An 18,671-nucleotide genomic window follows, 5' to 3' on the forward strand; every position below is an offset into this window, starting at 1 on the left:
GAGAGAGAGAGCGAGAGAGAGACAGAGAGAGAGTAACCTTTTTGCATATATGGCAGTAGAAAACAGTGTTTGTTTATGTTTACGTGTGTGTGTGTTTGTGTGGGAGTGAGTGTGTGTGTGTGTGTGAGGGTGTGAGGGTGTGTGTGTGTGTGTGTGTGTGTGTGTGTGTGTGTGTGTGTGTGTGAGTGTATTTGTGTGTGAGTGAGTGAGTGAGTGAGTGTGTGTGTGTGTGTGTGTGTGTGTGTGTGTGTGTGTGTGTGTGTGTGTGTGTGTGTGTGTGTGTGTGTGTGTGTGTGTGTGTGTGAGTGAGTGTGTGTGTGTGTTTGTGTGTGCACATTGTGCACTGTCTTATTGTAGCAAAAGTTGTCTGTATTTAACGTTACCTCAGGATACCACTGTCTATTGTATTTAGTTGGTTGGCTATTTAGCTAATATTGATAGCATTGAATAGCATCAACGCTAGCTGGCTGGCTACAGCTCAACACCAGCCGTGGGGATACTATTTACTAAATTAAGGAGGATTTTTAATCGTCAAGGTAAGATAGGATTTGTCATGATCAACGGGAGCGTATGCTATGGAACAATTATGTGCTTGGCTACTACTTGGGTTTTCAGAAAAAGGCCCACTATGTGATGCTAATCTCTAGCTAGTAACGTGTATTTCATCACAGTAGCCTCCCGGTGTTTAATAAACACTTTTTTTTTTTATCCACTTTTTCTCCCATTTTCTATTTTTCTCCCATCCCAATTTTCGTATCATCCAATTCAACCCTCCCCTGTCTTCGAACGTTGTTTCTTGCCTCCCACAAGCCGGCTGCAATGTGGACTAAGCCATACAGAGCACGAGTCCCCTCCGATACTCGAGGTAACAGCCGTCGCATCTTTTCACCTGCGCGGCTCGATCTTTCAGCGTCGAGAGTCTGGACTTTGGAGGGGCCCCGCCCCCGTCGCTTCTTGATTCTACTGCGCAGGCGCACCAACCGACCTGTAGGAGTCGCTGTCCACAACGCCCGATCCCCACCCTTCAGTTTCCCTCCCCGTAATACGGCCAATGTGTATTACTGTGGACGACCAGCTAAACTGAAAGCAATGTGGAGAGCGGGGCTCGAACAGGAGGCATCCTGTTCGAGCCTAGTCTCCAGCATTCGTTGCGAGCGCCTTGCCCACTGCGCCACGTAGCCGCCACAATAAACACTTCTTATCTGTACATATAAGACATATATGTATCATGTTTATTTTTTTGTTGGCTGCGTTTGCATGCGGATTAAGGGAGATGTCAATCTGTTGTCGACAGGCGCAGTACATTTAGCTGTAAAAGCCCAATCAAGCTCAATAGCTTCTGTAACACGAACGCAACTACTCTGTACATGCCATTGTTGTGATGTTTGGCTGGGTTAAGGGAGAGGTGGGTTATCGCGTAATCGGTTCAGGAAAAGACTCGTATTGCTTGTAAAGACGGCGACGCAAGGGGGGCGTCTTCAGAATTTCCGACTCTGGGACCCGGTTTCAGAAAATAGCGTCTTCATGCTGCCAGAAACGCAGCTCCGTGTGGATGAAAGGTGCATACGATCAAATACTTTGACTGATACGACCGAAATCGGTTTCGTCTGGACATGGCCTGAGACTGTGTTGTTGTCTCTGCAGGTATCCACTGTGACAGTGTGTTGTTGTTGTTGTTGTCTCCAGGTATCCACTGTGACAGCGTGTGTTGTTGTTGTTGTCTCTGCAGGTATCCACTGTGACAGTGTGTGTTGTTGTTGTTGTTGTCTCCAGGTATCCACTGTGACAGCGTGTGTGTTGTTGTTGTTGTCTCCAGGTATCCACTGTGACAGCGTGTGTTGTTGTTGTTGTCTCTCCAGGTATCCACTGTGACAGCGTGTGTTGTTGTTGTTGTCTCCAGGTATCCACTGTGACAGCGTGTGTTGTTGTTGTTGTCTTCAGGTATCCACTGTGACAGCGTGTGTTGTTGTTGTTGTTGTCTCTCCAGGTATCCACTGTGACAGTGTGTGTTGTTGTTGTTGTCTCCAGGTATCCACTGTGACAGCGTGTGTTGTTGTTGTTGTTGTTGTCTCCAGGTATCCACTGTGACAGCGTGTGTTGTTGTTGTTGTTGTCTCCAGGTATCCACTGTGACAGTGTGTGTTGTTGTTGTTGTTGTTGTCTCCAGGTATCCACTGTGACAGCGTGTGTTGTTGTTGTTGTTGTCTCCAGGTATCCACTGTGACAGCGTGTGTTGTTGTTGTTGTCTCTGCAGGTATCCACTGTGACAGTGTGTGTTGTTGTTGTTGTTGTTGTCTCCAGGTATCCACTGTGACAGCGTGTGTTGTTGTTGTTGTTGTCTCCAGGTATCCACTGTGACAGCGTGTGTTGTTGTTGTTGTTGTCTCCAGGTATCCACTGTGACAGTGTGTTGTTGTTGTTGTTGTCTCCAGGTATCCACTGTGACAGCGTGTGTTGTTGTTGTTGTTGTCTCCAGGTATCCACTGTGACAGTGTGTTGTTGTTGTTGTTGTCTCCAGGTATCCACTGTGACAGCGTGTGTTGTTGTTGTTGTCTCCAGGTATCCACTGTGACAGTGTGTGTTGTTGTTGTTGTTGTCTCCAGGTATCCACTGTGACAGTGTGTGTTGTTGTTGTTGTCTCCAGGTATCCACTGTGACAGCGTGTGTTGTTGTTGTTGTCTCCAGGTATCCACTGTGACAGTGTGTTGTTGTTGTTGTTGTCTCCAGGTATCCACTGTGACAGTGTGTGTTGTTGTTGTTGTCTCCAGGTATCCACTGTGACAGTGTGTGTTGTTGTTGTTGTCTCCAGGTATCCACTGTGACAGTGTGTGTTGTTGTTGTTGTTGTCTCCAGGTATCCACTGTGACAGTGTGTGTTGTTGTTGTTGTCTGCAGGTATCCACTGTGACAGCGTGTGTTGTTGTTGTTGTCTCCAGGTATCCACTGTGACAGTGTGTGTTGTTGTTGTTGTCTCCAGGTATCCACTGTGACAGTGTGTGTTGTTGTTGTTGTCTCTGCAGGTATCCACTGTGACAGTGTGTGTTGTTGTTGTTGTCTCCAGGTATCCACTGTGACAGCGTGTGTTGTTGTTGTTGTCTCCAGGTATCCACTGTGACAGTGTGTGTTGTTGTTGTTGTCTCCAGGTATCCACTGTGACAGCGTGTGTTGTTGTTGTTGTCTCCAGGTATCCACTGTGACAGCGTGTGTTGTTGTTGTTGTTGTCTCCAGGTATCCACTGTGACAGCGTGTGTTGTTGTTGTTGTTGTCTCCAGGTATCCACTGTGACAGTGTGTGTTGTTGTTGTTGTCTCCAGGTATCCACTGTGACAGCGTGTGTTGTTGTTGTTGTCTCCAGGTATCCACTGTGACAGTGTGTTGTTGTTGTTGTTGTCTCCAGGTATCCACTGTGACAGCGTGTGTTGTTGTTGTTGTTGTTGTCTCCAGGTATCCACTGTGACAGCGTGTGTTGTTGTTGTTGTCTCCAGGTATCCACTGTGACAGCGTGTGTTGTTGTTGTTGTCTCCAGGTATCCACTGTGACAGTGTGTGTTGTTGTTGTTGTCTCCAGGTATCCACTGTGACAGCGTGTGTTGTTGTTGTTGTTGTCTGCAGGTATCCACTGTGACAGCGTGTGTTGTTGTTGTTGTTGTCTGCAGGTATCCACTGTGACAGCGTGTGTTGTTGTTGTTGTTGTCTGCAGGTATCCACTGTGACAGCGTGTGTTGTTGTTGTTGTTGTCTCCAGGTATCCACTGTGACAGCGTGTGTTGTTGTTGTTGTCTCCAGGTATCCACTGTGACAGTGTGTGTTGTTGTTGTTGTCTCCAGGTATCCACTGTGACAGCGTGTGTTGTTGTTGTTGTTGTCTCTCCAGGTATCCACTGTGACAGCGTGTGTTGTTGTTGTTGTTGTTGTCTGCAGGTATCCACTGTGACAGCGTGTGTTGTTGTTGTTGTCTCCAGGTATCCACTGTGACAGCGTGTGTTGTTGTTGTTGTCTCCAGGTATCCACTGTGACAGCGTGTGTTGTTGTTGTTGTTGTCTCCAGGTATCCACTGTGACAGCGTGTGTTGTTGTTGTTGTCTCCAGGTATCCACTGTGACAGTGTGTGTTGTTGTTGTTGTCTCCAGGTATCCACTGTGACAGCGTGTGTTGTTGTTGTTGTTGTCTCTCCAGGTATCCACTGTGACAGCGTGTGTTGTTGTTGTTGTCTCCAGGTATCCACTGTGACAGCGTGTGTTGTTGTTGTTGTCTCCAGGTATCCACTGTGACAGCGTGTGTTGTTGTTGTTGTTGTCTGCAGGTATCCACTGTGACAGCGTGTGTTGTTGTTGTTGTTGTCTCCAGGTATCCACTGTGACAGCGTGTGTTGTTGTTGTTGTTGTCTCTCCAGGTATCCACTGTGACAGCGTGTGTTGTTGTTGTTGTCTCCAGGTATCCACTGTGACAGCGTGTGTTGTTGTTGTTGTTGTCTGCAGGTATCCACTGTGACAGTGTGTTGTTGTTGTTGTTGTCTCCAGGTATCCACTGTGACAGCGTGTGTTGTTGTTGTTGTCTCCAGGTATCCACTGTGACAGTGTGTGTTGTTGTTGTTGTTGTTGTCTCCAGGTATCCACTGTGACAGCGTGTGTTGTTGTTGTTGTCTCCAGGTATCCACTGTGACAGCGTGTGTTGTTGTTGTTGTTGTCTGCAGGTATCCACTGTGACAGCGTGTGTTGTTGTTGTTGTCTCCAGGTATCCACTGTGACAGTGTGTGTTGTTGTTGTTGTCTCCAGGTATCCACTGTGACAGTGTGTGTTGTTGTTGTTGTCTCCAGGTATCCACTGTGACAGCGTGTGTTGTTGTTGTTGTTGTCTCCAGGTATCCACTGTGACAGTGTGTGTTGTTGTTGTTGTTGTCTCCAGGTATCCACTGTGACAGTGTGTTGTTGTTGTTGTTGTTGTCTCCAGGTATCCACTGTGACAGCGTGTGTTGTTGTTGTTGTTGTCTCCAGGTATCCACTGTGACAGTGTGTGTTGTTGTTGTTGTTGTTGTTGTTGTTGTCTCCAGGTATCCACTGTGACAGTGTGTGTTGTTGTTGTTGTTGTTGTTGTTGTTGTCTCCAGGTATCCACTGTGACAGTGTGTGTTGTTGTTGTTGTTGTTGTTGTTGTTGTCTCCAGGTATCCACTGTGACAGCGTGTGTTGTTGTTGTTGTTGTCTCCAGGTATCCACTGTGACAGCGTGTGTTGTTGTTGTTGTTGTTGTCTCCAGGTATCCACTGTGACAGCGTGTGTTGTTGTTGTTGTTGTTGTCTCCAGGTATCCACTGTGACAGCGTGTGTTGTTGTTGTTGTTGTCTCCAGGTATCCACTGTGACAGCGTGTGTTGTTGTTGTTGTCTCCAGGTATCCACTGTGACAGCGTGTGTTGTTGTTGTTGTTGTTGTCTCCAGGTATCCACTGTGACAGCGTGTGTTGTTGTTGTTGTTGTTGTCTCCAGGTATCCACTGTGACAGCGTGTGTTGTTGTTGTTGTTGTCTCCAGGTATCCACTGTGACAGCGTGTGTTGTTGTTGTTGTTGTCTCCAGGTATCCACTGTGACAGCGTGTGTTGTTGTTGTTGTTGTCTCCAGGTATCCACTGTGACAGCGTGTGTTGTTGTTGTTGTTGTCTCCAGGTATCCACTGTGACAGCGTGTGTTGTTGTTGTTGTTGTCTCCAGGTATCCACTGTGACAGCGTGTGTTGTTGTTGTTGTCTCCAGGTATCCACTGTGACAGTGTGTGTTGTTGTTGTTGTTGTCTCCAGGTATCCACTGTGACAGCGTGTGTTGTTGTTGTTGTCTCTGCAGGTATCCACTGTGACAGTGTGTTGTTGTTGTTGTTGTCTCCAGGTATCCACTGTGACAGTGTGTGTTGTTGTTGTTGTCTCCAGGTATCCACTGTGACAGCGTGTGTTGTTGTTGTTGTCTCTGCAGGTATCCACTGTGACAGTGTGTTGTTGTTGTTGTTGTCTCCAGGTATCCACTGTGACAGTGTGTGTTGTTGTTGTTGTCTCCAGGTATCCACTGTGACAGCGTGTGTTGTTGTTGTTGTCTCCAGGTATCCACTGTGACAGTGTGTTGTTGTTGTTGTCTCTGCAGGTATCCACTGTGACAGCATGTGTTGTTGTTGTTGTTGTCTCCAGGTATCCACTGTGACAGCGTGTGTTGTTGTTGTTGTTGTCTCCAGGTATCCACTGTGACAGTGTGTTGTTGTTGTTGTTGTCTCCAGGTATCCACTGTGACAGCGTGTGTTGTTGTTGTTGTTGTCTCCAGGTATCCACTGTGACAGTGTGTGTTGTTGTTGTTGTCTCCAGGTATCCACTGTGACAGCGTGTGTTGTTGTTGTTGTTGTCTCCAGGTATCCACTGTGACAGCGTGTGTTGTTGTTGTTGTTGTCTCCAGGTATCCACTGTGACAGCGTGTGTTGTTGTTGTTGTCTCCAGGTATCCACTGTGACAGCGTGTGTTGTTGTTGTTGTTGTTGTCTCCAGGTATCCACTGTGACAGCGTGTGTTGTTGTTGTTGTTGTTGTCTCCAGGTATCCACTGTGACAGCGTGTGTTGTTGTTGTTGTCTCCAGGTATCCACTGTGACAGCGTGTGTTGTTGTTGTTGTTGTTGTCTCCAGGTATCCACTGTGACAGCGTGTGTTGTTGTTGTTGTTGTTGTTGTCTCCAGGTATCCACTGTGACAGCGTGTGTTGTTGTTGTTGTCTCCAGGTATCCACTGTGACAGTGTGTGTTGTTGTTGTTGTTGTTGTTGTCTCCAGGTATCCACTGTGACAGCGTGTGTTGTTGTTGTTGTTGTTGTTGTTGTCTCCAGGTATCCACTGTGACAGCGTGTGTTGTTGTTGTTGTTGTTGTTGTTGTCTGCAGGTATCCACTGTGACAGCGTGTGTTGTTGTTGTTGTTGTCTCCAGGTATCCACTGTGACAGCGTGTGTTGTTGTTGTTGTTGTTGTCTCCAGGTATCCACTGTGACAGTGTGTTGTTGTTGTTGTTGTTGTTGTCTCCAGGTATCCACTGTGACAGTGTGTTGTTGTTGTTGTTGTTGTCTCCAGGTATCCACTGTGACAGCGTGTGTTGTTGTTGTTGTTGTCTCCAGGTATCCACTGTGACAGTGTGTTGTTGTTGTTGTTGTTGTCTCCAGGTATCCACTGTGACAGTGTGTTGTTGTTGTTGTTGTTGTCTCCAGGTATCCACTGTGACAGCGTGTGTTGTTGTTGTTGTTGTTGTCTCCAGGTATCCACTGTGACAGCGTGTGTTGTTGTTGTCTCCAGGTATCCACTGTGACAGCGTGTGTTGTTGTTGTTGTCTCCAGGTATCCACTGTGACAGCGTGTGTTGTTGTTGTTGTTGTTGTTGTTGTCTCCAGGTATCCACTGTGACAGCGTGTGTTGTTGTTGTTGTCTCCAGGTATCCACTGTGACAGCGTGTGTTGTTGTTGTTGTCTCCAGGTATCCACTGTGACAGCGTGTGTTGTTGTTGTTGTTGTTGTTGTTGTCTCCAGGTATCCACTGTGACAGCGTGTGTTGTTGTTGTTGTTGTTGTTGTTGTCTCCAGGTATCCACTGTGACAGCGTGTGTGCTGAGGGCCGCTGGGGCCCCAACTGCTCCCTGCCCTGCAACTGTAAGAACGGGGCCTCCTGCTCTCCGGACGAGGGCACCTGTGAATGTGCCCCTGGGTTCCGAGGGACCACCTGCCAGAGGAGTGAGAGCATTTACATTTGACATTGTTTACATTTAGTCATTTAGCTGAACGCTTTTATCCAAAGTGACTTACTGTACAAGTTCTGTAGGACAAGTCAGCAGGAAGGAAAGGTACAACTCTTATCAGCTGAGTGACAATGTCCATCAAACAGTGTTGAAACTTGGGTGCTGCAGTGTTGAGTGCAGAGTAGTAGAGACATGTTAGTATAGTAGGTAGTAATATAGGCAAGGAAGATTAATTAGTGGAAGAGTGCATGATAGTAGAAGACAGTAAGGTTCGTTTTTTCCTTCCTTTTCTCCTTCTTTCATTTCAGAGTAGACATGACATGATAAGAGTGACCTTATTTTACCTAGGACTGGGCCTTGATGGTCTTCAGCGTGATTTATATCCGTGTGTTTTGTCCTAAAGATGTCGTTTATGAACAAACGCCTGGTGGAACTGCAGAGGGGGTGCGGAGAAAACAGATGTCCTTATAACTCATATGTTCCTGCTGGTCTAGTGGACTGCTGGCTAACACAGAGAGAGGTCTGGTTGTTCCTGCTGGTCTAGTGGACTGCTGGCTAACACAGAGAGAGGTCTGGTTGTTCCTGCTGGTCTAGTGGACTGCTGGCTAACACAGAGAGAGAGAGGTCTGGTTGTTCCTGCTGGTCTAGTGGACTGCTGGCTAACACAGAGAGAGAGAGGTCTGGTTGTTCCTGCTGGTCTAGTGGACTGCTGGCTAACACAGTGAGAGAGAGGTCTGGTTGTTCCTGCTGGTCTAGTGGACTGCTGGCTAACACAGTGAGAGAGAGGTCTGGTTGTTCCTGCTGGTCTAGTGGACTGCTGGCTAACACAGTGAGAGAGAGGTCTGGTTGTTCCTGCTGGTCTAGTGGACTGCTGGCTAACACAGTGAGAGAGAGGTCTGGTTGTTCCTGCTGGTCTAGTGGACTGCTGGCTAACACAGTGAGAGGTCTGGTTGTTCCTGCTGGTCTAGTGGACTGCTGGCTAACACAGAGAGAGAGAGGTCTGGTTGTTCCTGCTGGTCTAGTGGACTGCTGGCTAACACAGAGAGAGAGAGGTCTGGTTGTTCCTGCTGGTCTAGTGGACTGCTGGCTAACACAGTGAGAGAGAGGTCTGGTTGTTCCTGCTGGTCTAGTGGACTGCTGCCTAACACAGTGAGAGAGAGGTCTGGTTGTTCCTGCTGGTCTAGTGGACTGCTGGCTAACACAGAGAGAGAGAGGTCTGGTTGTTCCTGCTGGTCTAGTGGACTGCTGCCTAACACAGTGAGAGGTCTGGTTGTTCCTGCTGGTCTAGTGGACTGCTGGCTAACACAGAGAGAGAGAGGTCTGGTTGTTCCTGCTGGTCTAGTGGACTGCTGGCTAACACAGAGAGAGAGAGGTCTGGTTGTTCCTGCTGGTCTAGTGGACTGCTGGCTAACACAGTGAGAGAGAGGTCTGGTTGTTCCTGCTGGTCTAGTGGACTGCTGGCTAACACAGTGAGAGAGAGGTCTGGTTGTTCCTGCTGGTCTAGTGGACTGCTGCCTAACACAGTGAGAGGTCTGGTTGTTCCTGCTGGTCTAGTGGACTGCTGGCTAACACAGTGAGAGAGAGGTCTGGTTGTTCCTGCTGGTCTAGTGGACTGCTGCCTAACACAGTGAGAGAGAGGTCTGGTTGTTCCTGCTGGTCTAGTGGACTGCTGGCTAACACAGTGAGAGAGAGGTCTGGTTGTTCCTGCTGGTCTAGTGGACTGCTGGCTAACACAGTGAGAGAGAGGTCTGGTTGTTCCTGCTGGTCTAGTGGACTGCTGGCTAACACAGTGAGAGAGAGGTCTGGTTGTTCCTGCTGGTCTAGTGGACTGCTGGCTAACACAGTGAGAGGTCTGGTTGTTCCTGCTGGTCTAGTGGACTGCTGGCTAACACAGTGAGAGAGAGGTCTGGTTGTTCCTGCTGGTCTAGTGGACTGCTGCCTAACACAGTGAGAGAGAGGTCTGGTTGTTCCTGCTGGTCTAGTGGACTGCTGCCTAACACAGTGAGAGAGAGGTCTGGTTGTTCCTGCTGGTCTAGTGGACTGCTGGCTTACACAGTGAGAGAGAGGTCTGGTTGTTCCTGCTGGTCTAGTGGACTGCTGGCTAACACAGTGAGAGAGAGGTCTGGTTGTTCCTGCTGGTCTAGTGGACTGCTGGCTAACACAGAGAGAGAGAGGTCTGGTTGTTCCTGCTGGTCTAGTGGACTGCTGGCTAACACAGAGAGAGGTCTGGTTGTTCCTGCTGGTCTAGTGGACTGCTGGCTAACACAGTGAGAGAGAGGTCTGGTTGTTCCTGCTGGTCTAGTGGACTGCTGGCTAACACAGAGAGAGGTCTGGTTGTTCCTGCTGGTCTAGTGGACTGCTGGCTAACACAGTGAGAGGTCTGGTTGTTCCTGCTGGTCTAGTGGACTGCTGCCTAACACAGTGAGAGGTCTGGTTGTTCCTGCTGGTCTAGTGGACTGCTGGCTAACACAGTGAGAGGTCTGGTTGTTCCTGCTGGTCTAGTGGACTGCTGGCTAACACAGAGAGAGGTCTGGTTGTTCCTGCTGGTCTAGTGGACTGCTGGCTAACACAGAGAGAGAGAGGTCTGGTTGTTCCTGCTGGTCTAGTGGACTGCTGGCTAACACAGAGAGAGAGAGGTCTGGTTGTTCCTGCTGGTCTAGTGGACTGCTGGCTAACACAGTGAGAGAGAGGTCTGGTTGTTCCTGCTGGTCTAGTGGACTGCTGGCTAACACAGTGAGAGAGAGGTCTGGTTGTTCCTGCTGGTCTAGTGGACTGCTGGCTAACACAGTGAGAGAGAGGTCTGGTTGTTCCTGCTGGTCTAGTGGACTGCTGGCTAACACAGTGAGAGGTCTGGTTGTTCCTGCTGGTCTAGTGGACTGCTGGCTAACACAGAGAGAGAGAGGTCTGGTTGTTCCTGCTGGTCTAGTGGACTGCTGGCTAACACAGAGAGAGAGAGGTCTGGTTGTTCCTGCTGGTCTAGTGGACTGCTGGCTAACACAGTGAGAGAGAGGTCTGGTTGTTCCTGCTGGTCTAGTGGACTGCTGCCTAACACAGTGAGAGAGAGGTCTGGTTGTTCCTGCTGGTCTAGTGGACTGCTGGCTAACACAGAGAGAGAGAGGTCTGGTTGTTCCTGCTGGTCTAGTGGACTGCTGCCTAACACAGTGAGAGGTCTGGTTGTTCCTGCTGGTCTAGTGGACTGCTGGCTAACACAGAGAGAGAGAGGTCTGGTTGTTCCTGCTGGTCTAGTGGACTGCTGGCTAACACAGAGAGAGAGAGGTCTGGTTGTTCCTGCTGGTCTAGTGGACTGCTGGCTAACACAGTGAGAGAGAGGTCTGGTTGTTCCTGCTGGTCTAGTGGACTGCTGGCTAACACAGTGAGAGAGAGGTCTGGTTGTTCCTGCTGGTCTAGTGGACTGCTGCCTAACACAGTGAGAGGTCTGGTTGTTCCTGCTGGTCTAGTGGACTGCTGGCTAACACAGTGAGAGAGAGGTCTGGTTGTTCCTGCTGGTCTAGTGGACTGCTGCCTAACACAGTGAGAGAGAGGTCTGGTTGTTCCTGCTGGTCTAGTGGACTGCTGGCTAACACAGTGAGAGAGAGGTCTGGTTGTTCCTGCTGGTCTAGTGGACTGCTGGCTAACACAGTGAGAGAGAGGTCTGGTTGTTCCTGCTGGTCTAGTGGACTGCTGGCTAACACAGTGAGAGAGAGGTCTGGTTGTTCCTGCTGGTCTAGTGGACTGCTGGCTAACACAGTGAGAGGTCTGGTTGTTCCTGCTGGTCTAGTGGACTGCTGGCTAACACAGTGAGAGAGAGGTCTGGTTGTTCCTGCTGGTCTAGTGGACTGCTGCCTAACACAGTGAGAGAGAGGTCTGGTTGTTCCTGCTGGTCTAGTGGACTGCTGCCTAACACAGTGAGAGAGAGGTCTGGTTGTTCCTGCTGGTCTAGTGGACTGCTGGCTAACACAGTGAGAGAGAGGTCTGGTTGTTCCTGCTGGTCTAGTGGACTGCTGGCTAACACAGTGAGAGAGAGGTCTGGTTGTTCCTGCTGGTCTAGTGGACTGCTGGCTAACACAGAGAGAGAGAGGTCTGGTTGTTCCTGCTGGTCTAGTGGACTGCTGGCTAACACAGAGAGAGGTCTGGTTGTTCCTGCTGGTCTAGTGGACTGCTGGCTAACACAGTGAGAGAGAGGTCTGGTTGTTCCTGCTGGTCTAGTGGACTGCTGGCTAACACAGAGAGAGGTCTGGTTGTTCCTGCTGGTCTAGTGGACTGCTGGCTAACACAGTGAGAGGTCTGGTTGTTCCTGCTGGTCTAGTGGACTGCTGCCTAACACAGTGAGAGGTCTGGTTGTTCCTGCTGGTCTAGTGGACTGCTGCCTAACACAGAGAGAGAGAGGTCTGGTTGTTCCTGCTGGTCTAGTGGACTGCTGCCTAACACAGTGAGAGAGAGGTCTGGTTGTTCCTGCTGGTCTAGTGGACTGCTGGCTAACACAGTGAGAGAGAGGTCTGGTTGTTCCTGCTGGTCTAGTGGACTGCTGGCTAACACAGTGAGAGGTCTGGTTGTTCCTGCTGGTCTAGTGGACTGCTGGCTAACACAGAGAGAGAGAGGTCTGGTTGTTCCTGCTGGTCTAGTGGACTGCTGGCTAACACAGTGAGAGGTCTGGTTGTTCCTGCTGGTCTAGTGGACTGCTGGCTAACACAGTGTGGAGGTCTGGTTGTTCCTGCTGGTCTAGTGGACTGCTGGCTAACACAGTGAGAGAGAGGTCTGGTTGTTCCTGCTGGTCTAGTGGACTGCTGGCTAACACAGTGAGAGAGAGGTCTGGTTGTTCCTGCTGGTCTAGTGGACTGCTGGCTAACACAGTGAGAGAGAGGTCTGGTTGTTCCTGCTGGTCTAGTGGACTGCTGCCTAACACAGTGAGAGAGAGGTCTGGTTGTTCCTGCTGGTCTAGTGGACTGCTGGCTAACACAGTGAGAGGTCTGGTTGTTCCTGCTGGTCTAGTGGACTGCTGGCTAACACAGAGAGAGAGAGGTCTGGTTGTTCCTGCTGGTCTAGTGGACTGCTGGCTAACACAGTGAGAGGTCTGGTTGTTCCTGCTGGTCTAGTGGACTGCTGGCTAACACAGAGAGAGAGAGGTCTGGTTGTTCCTGCTGGTCTAGTGGACTGCTGGCTAACACAGTGAGAGGTCTGGTTGTTCCTGCTGGTCTAGTGGACTGCTGGCTAACACAGTGAGAGAGAGGTCTGGTTGTTCCTGCTGGTCTAGTGGACTGCTGGCTAACACAGTGAGAGAGAGGTCTGGTTGTTCCTGCTGGTCTAGTGGACTGCTGGCTAACACAGAGAGAGAGAGGTCTGGTTGTTCCTGCTGGTCTAGTGGACTGCTGGCTAACACAGTGAGAGAGAGGTCTGGTTGTTCCTGCTGGTCTAGTGGACTGCTGGCTAACACAGTGAGAGAGAGGTCTGGTTGTTCCTGCTGGTCTAGTGGACTGCAGGCTAACACAGTGAGAGAGAGGTCTGGTTGTTCCTGCTGGTCTAGTGGACTGCTGGCTAACACAGTGAGAGGTCTGGTTGTTCCTGCTGGTCTAGTGGACTGCTGGCTAACACAGTGAGAGAGAGGTCTGGTTGTTCCTGCTAGTCTAGTGGACTGCAGGCTAACACAGTGAGAGAGAGGTCTGGTTGTTCCTGCTAGTCTAGTGGACTGCAGGCTAACACAGTGAGAGAGAGGTCTGGTTGTTCCTGCTAGTCTAGTGGACTGCTGGCTAACACAGAGAGAGAGAGGTCTGGTTGTTCCTGCTGGTCTAGTGGACTGCTGGCTAACACAGTGAGAGGTCTGGTTGTTCCTGCTGGTCTAGTGGACTGCTGGCTAACACAGAGAGAGGTCTGGTTGTTCCTGCTGGTCTAGTGGACTGCTGGCTAACACAGTGAGAGAGAGGTCTGGTTGTTCCTGCTAGTCTAGTGGACTGCAGGCTAACACAGTGAGAGAGAGGTCTGGTTGTTCCTGCTGGTCTAGTGGACTGCTGGCTAACACAGAGAGAGGTCTGGTTGTTCCTGCTGGTCTAGTGGACTGCTGGCTAACACAGTGAGAGAGAGGTCTGGTTGTTCCTGCTGGTCTAGTGGACTGCTGGCTAACACAGAGAGAGGTCTGGTTGTTCCTGCTGGTCTAGTGGACTGCTGCCTAACACAGAGAGAGAGAGGTCTGGTTGTTCCTGCTGGTCTAGTGGACTGCTGGCTAACACAGTGAGAGAGAGGTCTGGTTGTTCCTGCTAGTCTAGTGGACTGCAGGCTAACACAGTGAGAGAGAGGTCTGGTTGTTCCTGCTAGTCTAGTGGACTGCAGGCTAACACAGTGAGAGAGAGGTCTGGTTGTTCCTGCTAGTCTAGTGGACTGCTGGCTAACACAGAGAGAGAGAGGTCTGGTTGTTCCTGCTGGTCTAGTGGACTGCTGGCTAACACAGTGAGAGGTCTGGTTGTTCCTGCTGGTCTAGTGGACTGCTGGCTAACACAGAGAGAGGTCTGGTTGTTCCTGCTGGTCTAGTGGACTGCTGGCTAACACAGTGAGAGAGAGGTCTGGTTGTTCCTGCTAGTCTAGTGGACTGCAGGCTAACACAGTGAGAGAGAGGTCTGGTTGTTCCTGCTGGTCTAGTGGACTGCTGGCTAACACAGAGAGAGGTCTGGTTGTTCCTGCTGGTCTAGTGGACTGCTGGCTAACACAGTGAGAGAGAGGTCTGGTTGTTCCTGCTGGTCTAGTGGACTGCTGGCTAACACAGAGAGAGGTCTGGTTGTTCCTGCTGGTCTAGTGGACTGCTGCCTAACACAGAGAGAGAGAGGTCTGGTTGTTCCTGCTGGTCTAGTGGACTGCTGGCTAACACAGTGAGAGAGAGGTCTGGTTGTTCCTGCTGGTCTAGTGGACTGCTGGCTAACACAGTGAGAGAGAGGTCTGGTTGTTCCTGCTGGTCTAGTGGACTGCTGGCTAACACAGAGAGAGAGAGGTCTGGTTGTTCCTGCTGGTCTAGTGGACTGCTGGCTAACACAGTGAGAGGTCTGGTTGTTCCTGCTGGTCTAGTGGACTGCTGGCTAACACAGAGAGAGAGAGGTCTGGTTGTTCCTGCTGGTCTAGTGGACTGCTGCCTAACACAGAGAGAGAGAGGTCTGGTTGTTCCTGCTGGTCTAGTGGACTGCTGGCTAACACAGTGAGAGAGAGGTCTGGTTGTTCCTGCTGGTCTAGTGGACTGCTGGCTAACACAGTGAGAGGTCTGGTTGTTCCTGCTGGTCTAGTGGACTGCTGGCTAACACAGAGAGAGAGAGGTCTGGTTGTTCCTGCTGGTCTAGTGGACTGCTGGCTAACACAGTGAGAGAGAGGTCTGGTTGTTCCTGCTGGTCTAGTGGACTGCTGGCTAACACAGTGAGAGAGAGGTCTGGTTGTTCCTGCTGGTCTAGTGGACTGCTGGCTAACACAGTGAGAGAGAGGTCTGGTTGTTCCTGCTGGTCTAGTGGACTGCTGCCTAACACAGTGAGAGAGAGGTCTGGTTGTTCCTGCTGGTCTAGTGGACTGCTGGCTAACACAGTGAGAGGTCTGGTTGTTCCTGCTGGTCTAGTGGACTGCTGGCTAACACAGTGAGAGAGAGGTCTGGTTGTTCCTGCTGGTCTAGTGGACTGCTGGCTAACACAGTGAGAGAGAGGTCTGGTTGTTCCTGCTGGTCTAGTGGACTGCTGGCTAACACAGTGAGAGAGAGGTCTGGTTGTTCCTGCTGGTCTAGTGGACTGCTGGCTAACACAGTGAGAGAGAGGTCTGGTTGTTCCTGCTGGTCTAGTGGACTGCAGGCTAACACAGTGAGAGAGAGGTCTGGTTGTTCCTGCTGGTCTAGTGGACTGCTGGCTAACACAGTGAGAGGTCTGGTTGTTCCTGCTGGTCTAGTGGACTGCTGGCTAACACAGAGAGAGGTCTGGTTGTTCCTGCTGGTCTAGTGGACTGCTGGCTAACACAGTGAGAGGTCTGGTTGTTCCTGCTGGTCTAGTGGACTGCTGGCTAACACAGTGAGAGGTCTGGTTGTTCCTGCTGGTCTAGTGGACTGCTGGCTAACACAGTGAGAGAGAGGTCTGGTTGTTCCTGCTGGTCTAGTGGACTGCTGGCTAACACAGAGAGAGGTCTGGTTGTTCCTGCTGGTCTAGTGGACTGCTGCCTAACACAGAGAGAGGTCTGGTTGTTCCTGCTGGTCTAGTGGACTGCTGGCTAACCAGCAGATAGCCAGATGATTAAAAAAATAAAAATAAAAATTGCAGTCAGGCCACTGAACTTAGAAGCAGGCCAGGACAGTGTTGCAGCAGCAGTTTAGCAGTGTAGTTGCAGCAGCGCAATAGTTAGATAACCTAGATGGGGAACAACCAGGAGATCACTGCAACTCACACAAGTTGGAGAACTATCTCTCTCTCTCTCTCTCTTGCTCTCACACACACACACACACACACACACACACAAAAGGAGCCGCATGTGATTGGTGGAGGCGGGACCCTTACAAAAAACTGTTGTTGCTAATCATTGACACATGCTAGCCTGTAATAATCCCCCCCAGATAAATCTACTTTGCATTTGATATATTGGAAATATATGCCATCACACACACTGGCATTTAAAGGGTTAGAATTATAAAATTAATATGTGGTGTTATGATCAGGGCTGAAGTTGAATAAAATATTGTATTGTTTTCAATCTGACATTACAAAAAAAAAGAAAATCCATCAAAATCAGTGTTGTTGCTAATCATACATATATATGCTAGCCTGTTTTTTAACAATAATTTGTGATGCCATCACAAACACTGGCATTTAAAGGGTACAAATAAAAAAATGCCTGCACCAGAATGCAAGAAATGAAGTCTTTGTAACAAGAAATGTCCTGGTGGGGGACCGTCACCCCCCGCTTAAAAAGTGGCCTGACTGGGGCTATATTTTGTACTATATTTCCTGTCCTGAATGATTTCCCCAGTCCGGCCCTGGTTAAAAGCCTCCAATGCTTATTAATGTGTGTGCGTTTGAACGTTTGCATGTTTCAACCACACATTTCCATTTATAAAAAATAAAATAAAAAATTCAATTTTTATTTTTTTGTAATTTCTTTTTTTTACCTCCTATAATAGTGGGGGTCGCGGCTCTCTGACCCCGTTATTTTTGGGTCGCAGCCTGAAAGGTTTGGGAACCCCTGGTCTAGTGGACTGCTGGCTAACACAGTGTGGAGAGAGGTCTGGCTATGAGAGACGACCAGTGGAACAAAATATCAGAGCGGAACAAATGTATTCAGATTTAAGATGTTTTTCACACGAGAACTGTAAACAAACACTGTTGCTAGATTGCCGTCACACTATATCAGTTATAGTGCCTGTGATAGCGAGCTAGTTAGCTGATGCCAAAAGTACAAAACAGATGGTTTTCAAAGCTCTGTAAAATATTTAATGTTCATTACCCCAGGGGGCCTGGCTAAAAATACTTTTGGAAACCACTGGAATATCTCATTACTTTATTTATTGCAGGCCAGCTGATCTCTTGGCTAGATCATGTAATAAAATGTAACAGTAATGTAAAGTACTTGGTTGTACTTGGTGGCCTTTTCATGTCACTGGTCATAAAAAAGAAGCCTTTATTACATTTGATTTTATTAGATTATGTGCAGCTATTATGGTCAATTATAAAACGTTTGGCCTTCTCTTGTTCTGCTTGTTTCACTTACATGACATTTATTGCCTACCAACGATATATCACCCTGACACAAAATGTCACTTGTCAGCACATGAAATGGAGAGATTTATCAAAAGATATATTCCACTGAGCTCAGTTGACAGTATTCTCTGTGGCGTCACGTCCCTCACGATAAGAGACCTGTTGCTCTGAGTATCACCTTCATCTGTGCTGCGACGTCTTCACCGTTTACACTCCATTTTAAAAGGAGTCAGATTTGGGTCTAAGTGTCTCTTTAAGATAAGATAAGATATTCCTTCATTGATCCCCTTGAGGAAATTCGGTTATATTATACGTTACAATAAATATAATAAAGAATTTGAAACTGAATATTTTTATTTAACCTTTATTTGACCAGGTAGTCACTTGAGATCAAAGATCTCTTTTTCGAGCAAGACCTGGCCATTATACTATATACTATATACACAAGGTACCCTAACTGGCATGACTTCCTGTTTCCTGTAGTCTGCTCCCCGGGGTATTTCGGCCACCGCTGCAGCCAGGCCTGCCCACAGTGTGTCCACAGCAACGGGCCCTGTCACCACGTCTCCGGCCAGTGTGACTGTCTCCCAGGGTTCAAAGGGGCGCTCTGCAACGAAGGTGAGTCTTCAGTGTGAGGATTTATTGATCTGGATTTCAGTGTGATGATTTATTGATCTGGATTTCAGTATGATGATTTATTGATCTGGATTTCAGTGTGATGATTTATTGATCTGGATTTCAGTGTGATGATTTATTGATCTGGATTTCAGTGTGATTATTTATTGATCTGGATTTCAGTATGCACAGAGGATGTATTGATCTGGATTTCAGTGTGCACAGATGATTTATTGATCGGGATTTCAGTGTGCACAGATGATTTATTGATCTGGATTTCAGTATGCACAGATGATTTATTGATCTGGATTTCAGTATGCACAGAGGATTTATTGATCTGGATTTCAGTGTGCACAGAGGATTTATTGATCTGGATTTCAGTATGCACAGAGGATTTATTGATCTGGATTTCAGTATGCACAGAGGATTTATTGATCTGGATTTCAGTGTGCACAGATGATTTATTGATCTGGATTTCAGTATGCACAGAGGATTTATTGATCTGGATTTCAGTATGCACAGATGATTTATTGATCTGGATTTCAGTATGCACAGAGGATTTATTGATCTGGATTTCAGTGTGCACAGATGATTTATTGATCTGGATTTCAGTATGCACAGAGGATTTATTGATCTGGATTTC

At 48.6% G+C, this 18,671-nt stretch overlaps 2 protein-coding genes across 2 annotated transcripts in view; one reads left to right on the plus strand and one right to left on the minus strand.

The window, feature by feature from the left end:
• pip5kl1 (phosphatidylinositol-4-phosphate 5-kinase-like 1) overlaps positions 1-18,671 on the minus strand; it is a gene marked incomplete at both ends in the record, with an annotated part of 469,911 nt that overhangs the window by 262,584 nt on the left and 188,656 nt on the right. The window lies entirely within an intron of this gene.
• Positions 1-18,671, plus strand: part of LOC311236449 (uncharacterized protein) — a gene marked incomplete at its 5' end in the record, with an annotated part of 67,545 nt that overhangs the window by 1,880 nt on the left and 46,994 nt on the right. The window contains 2 exons of the mRNA XM_084324130.1: positions 7,567-7,713; positions 17,897-18,031. Of these exons, the coding sequence (XP_084180256.1) occupies positions 7,567-7,713; positions 17,897-18,031 (282 nt within the window). The remainder of the gene's footprint in view (positions 1-7,566; positions 7,714-17,896; positions 18,032-18,671) is intronic.

Source organism: Notolepis coatsorum (genome assembly GCF_963971535.1).
Source record: "Notolepis coatsorum genome assembly, chromosome: 11".
Taxonomy (NCBI): domain Eukaryota; kingdom Metazoa; phylum Chordata; class Actinopteri; order Aulopiformes; family Paralepididae; genus Notolepis; species Notolepis coatsorum.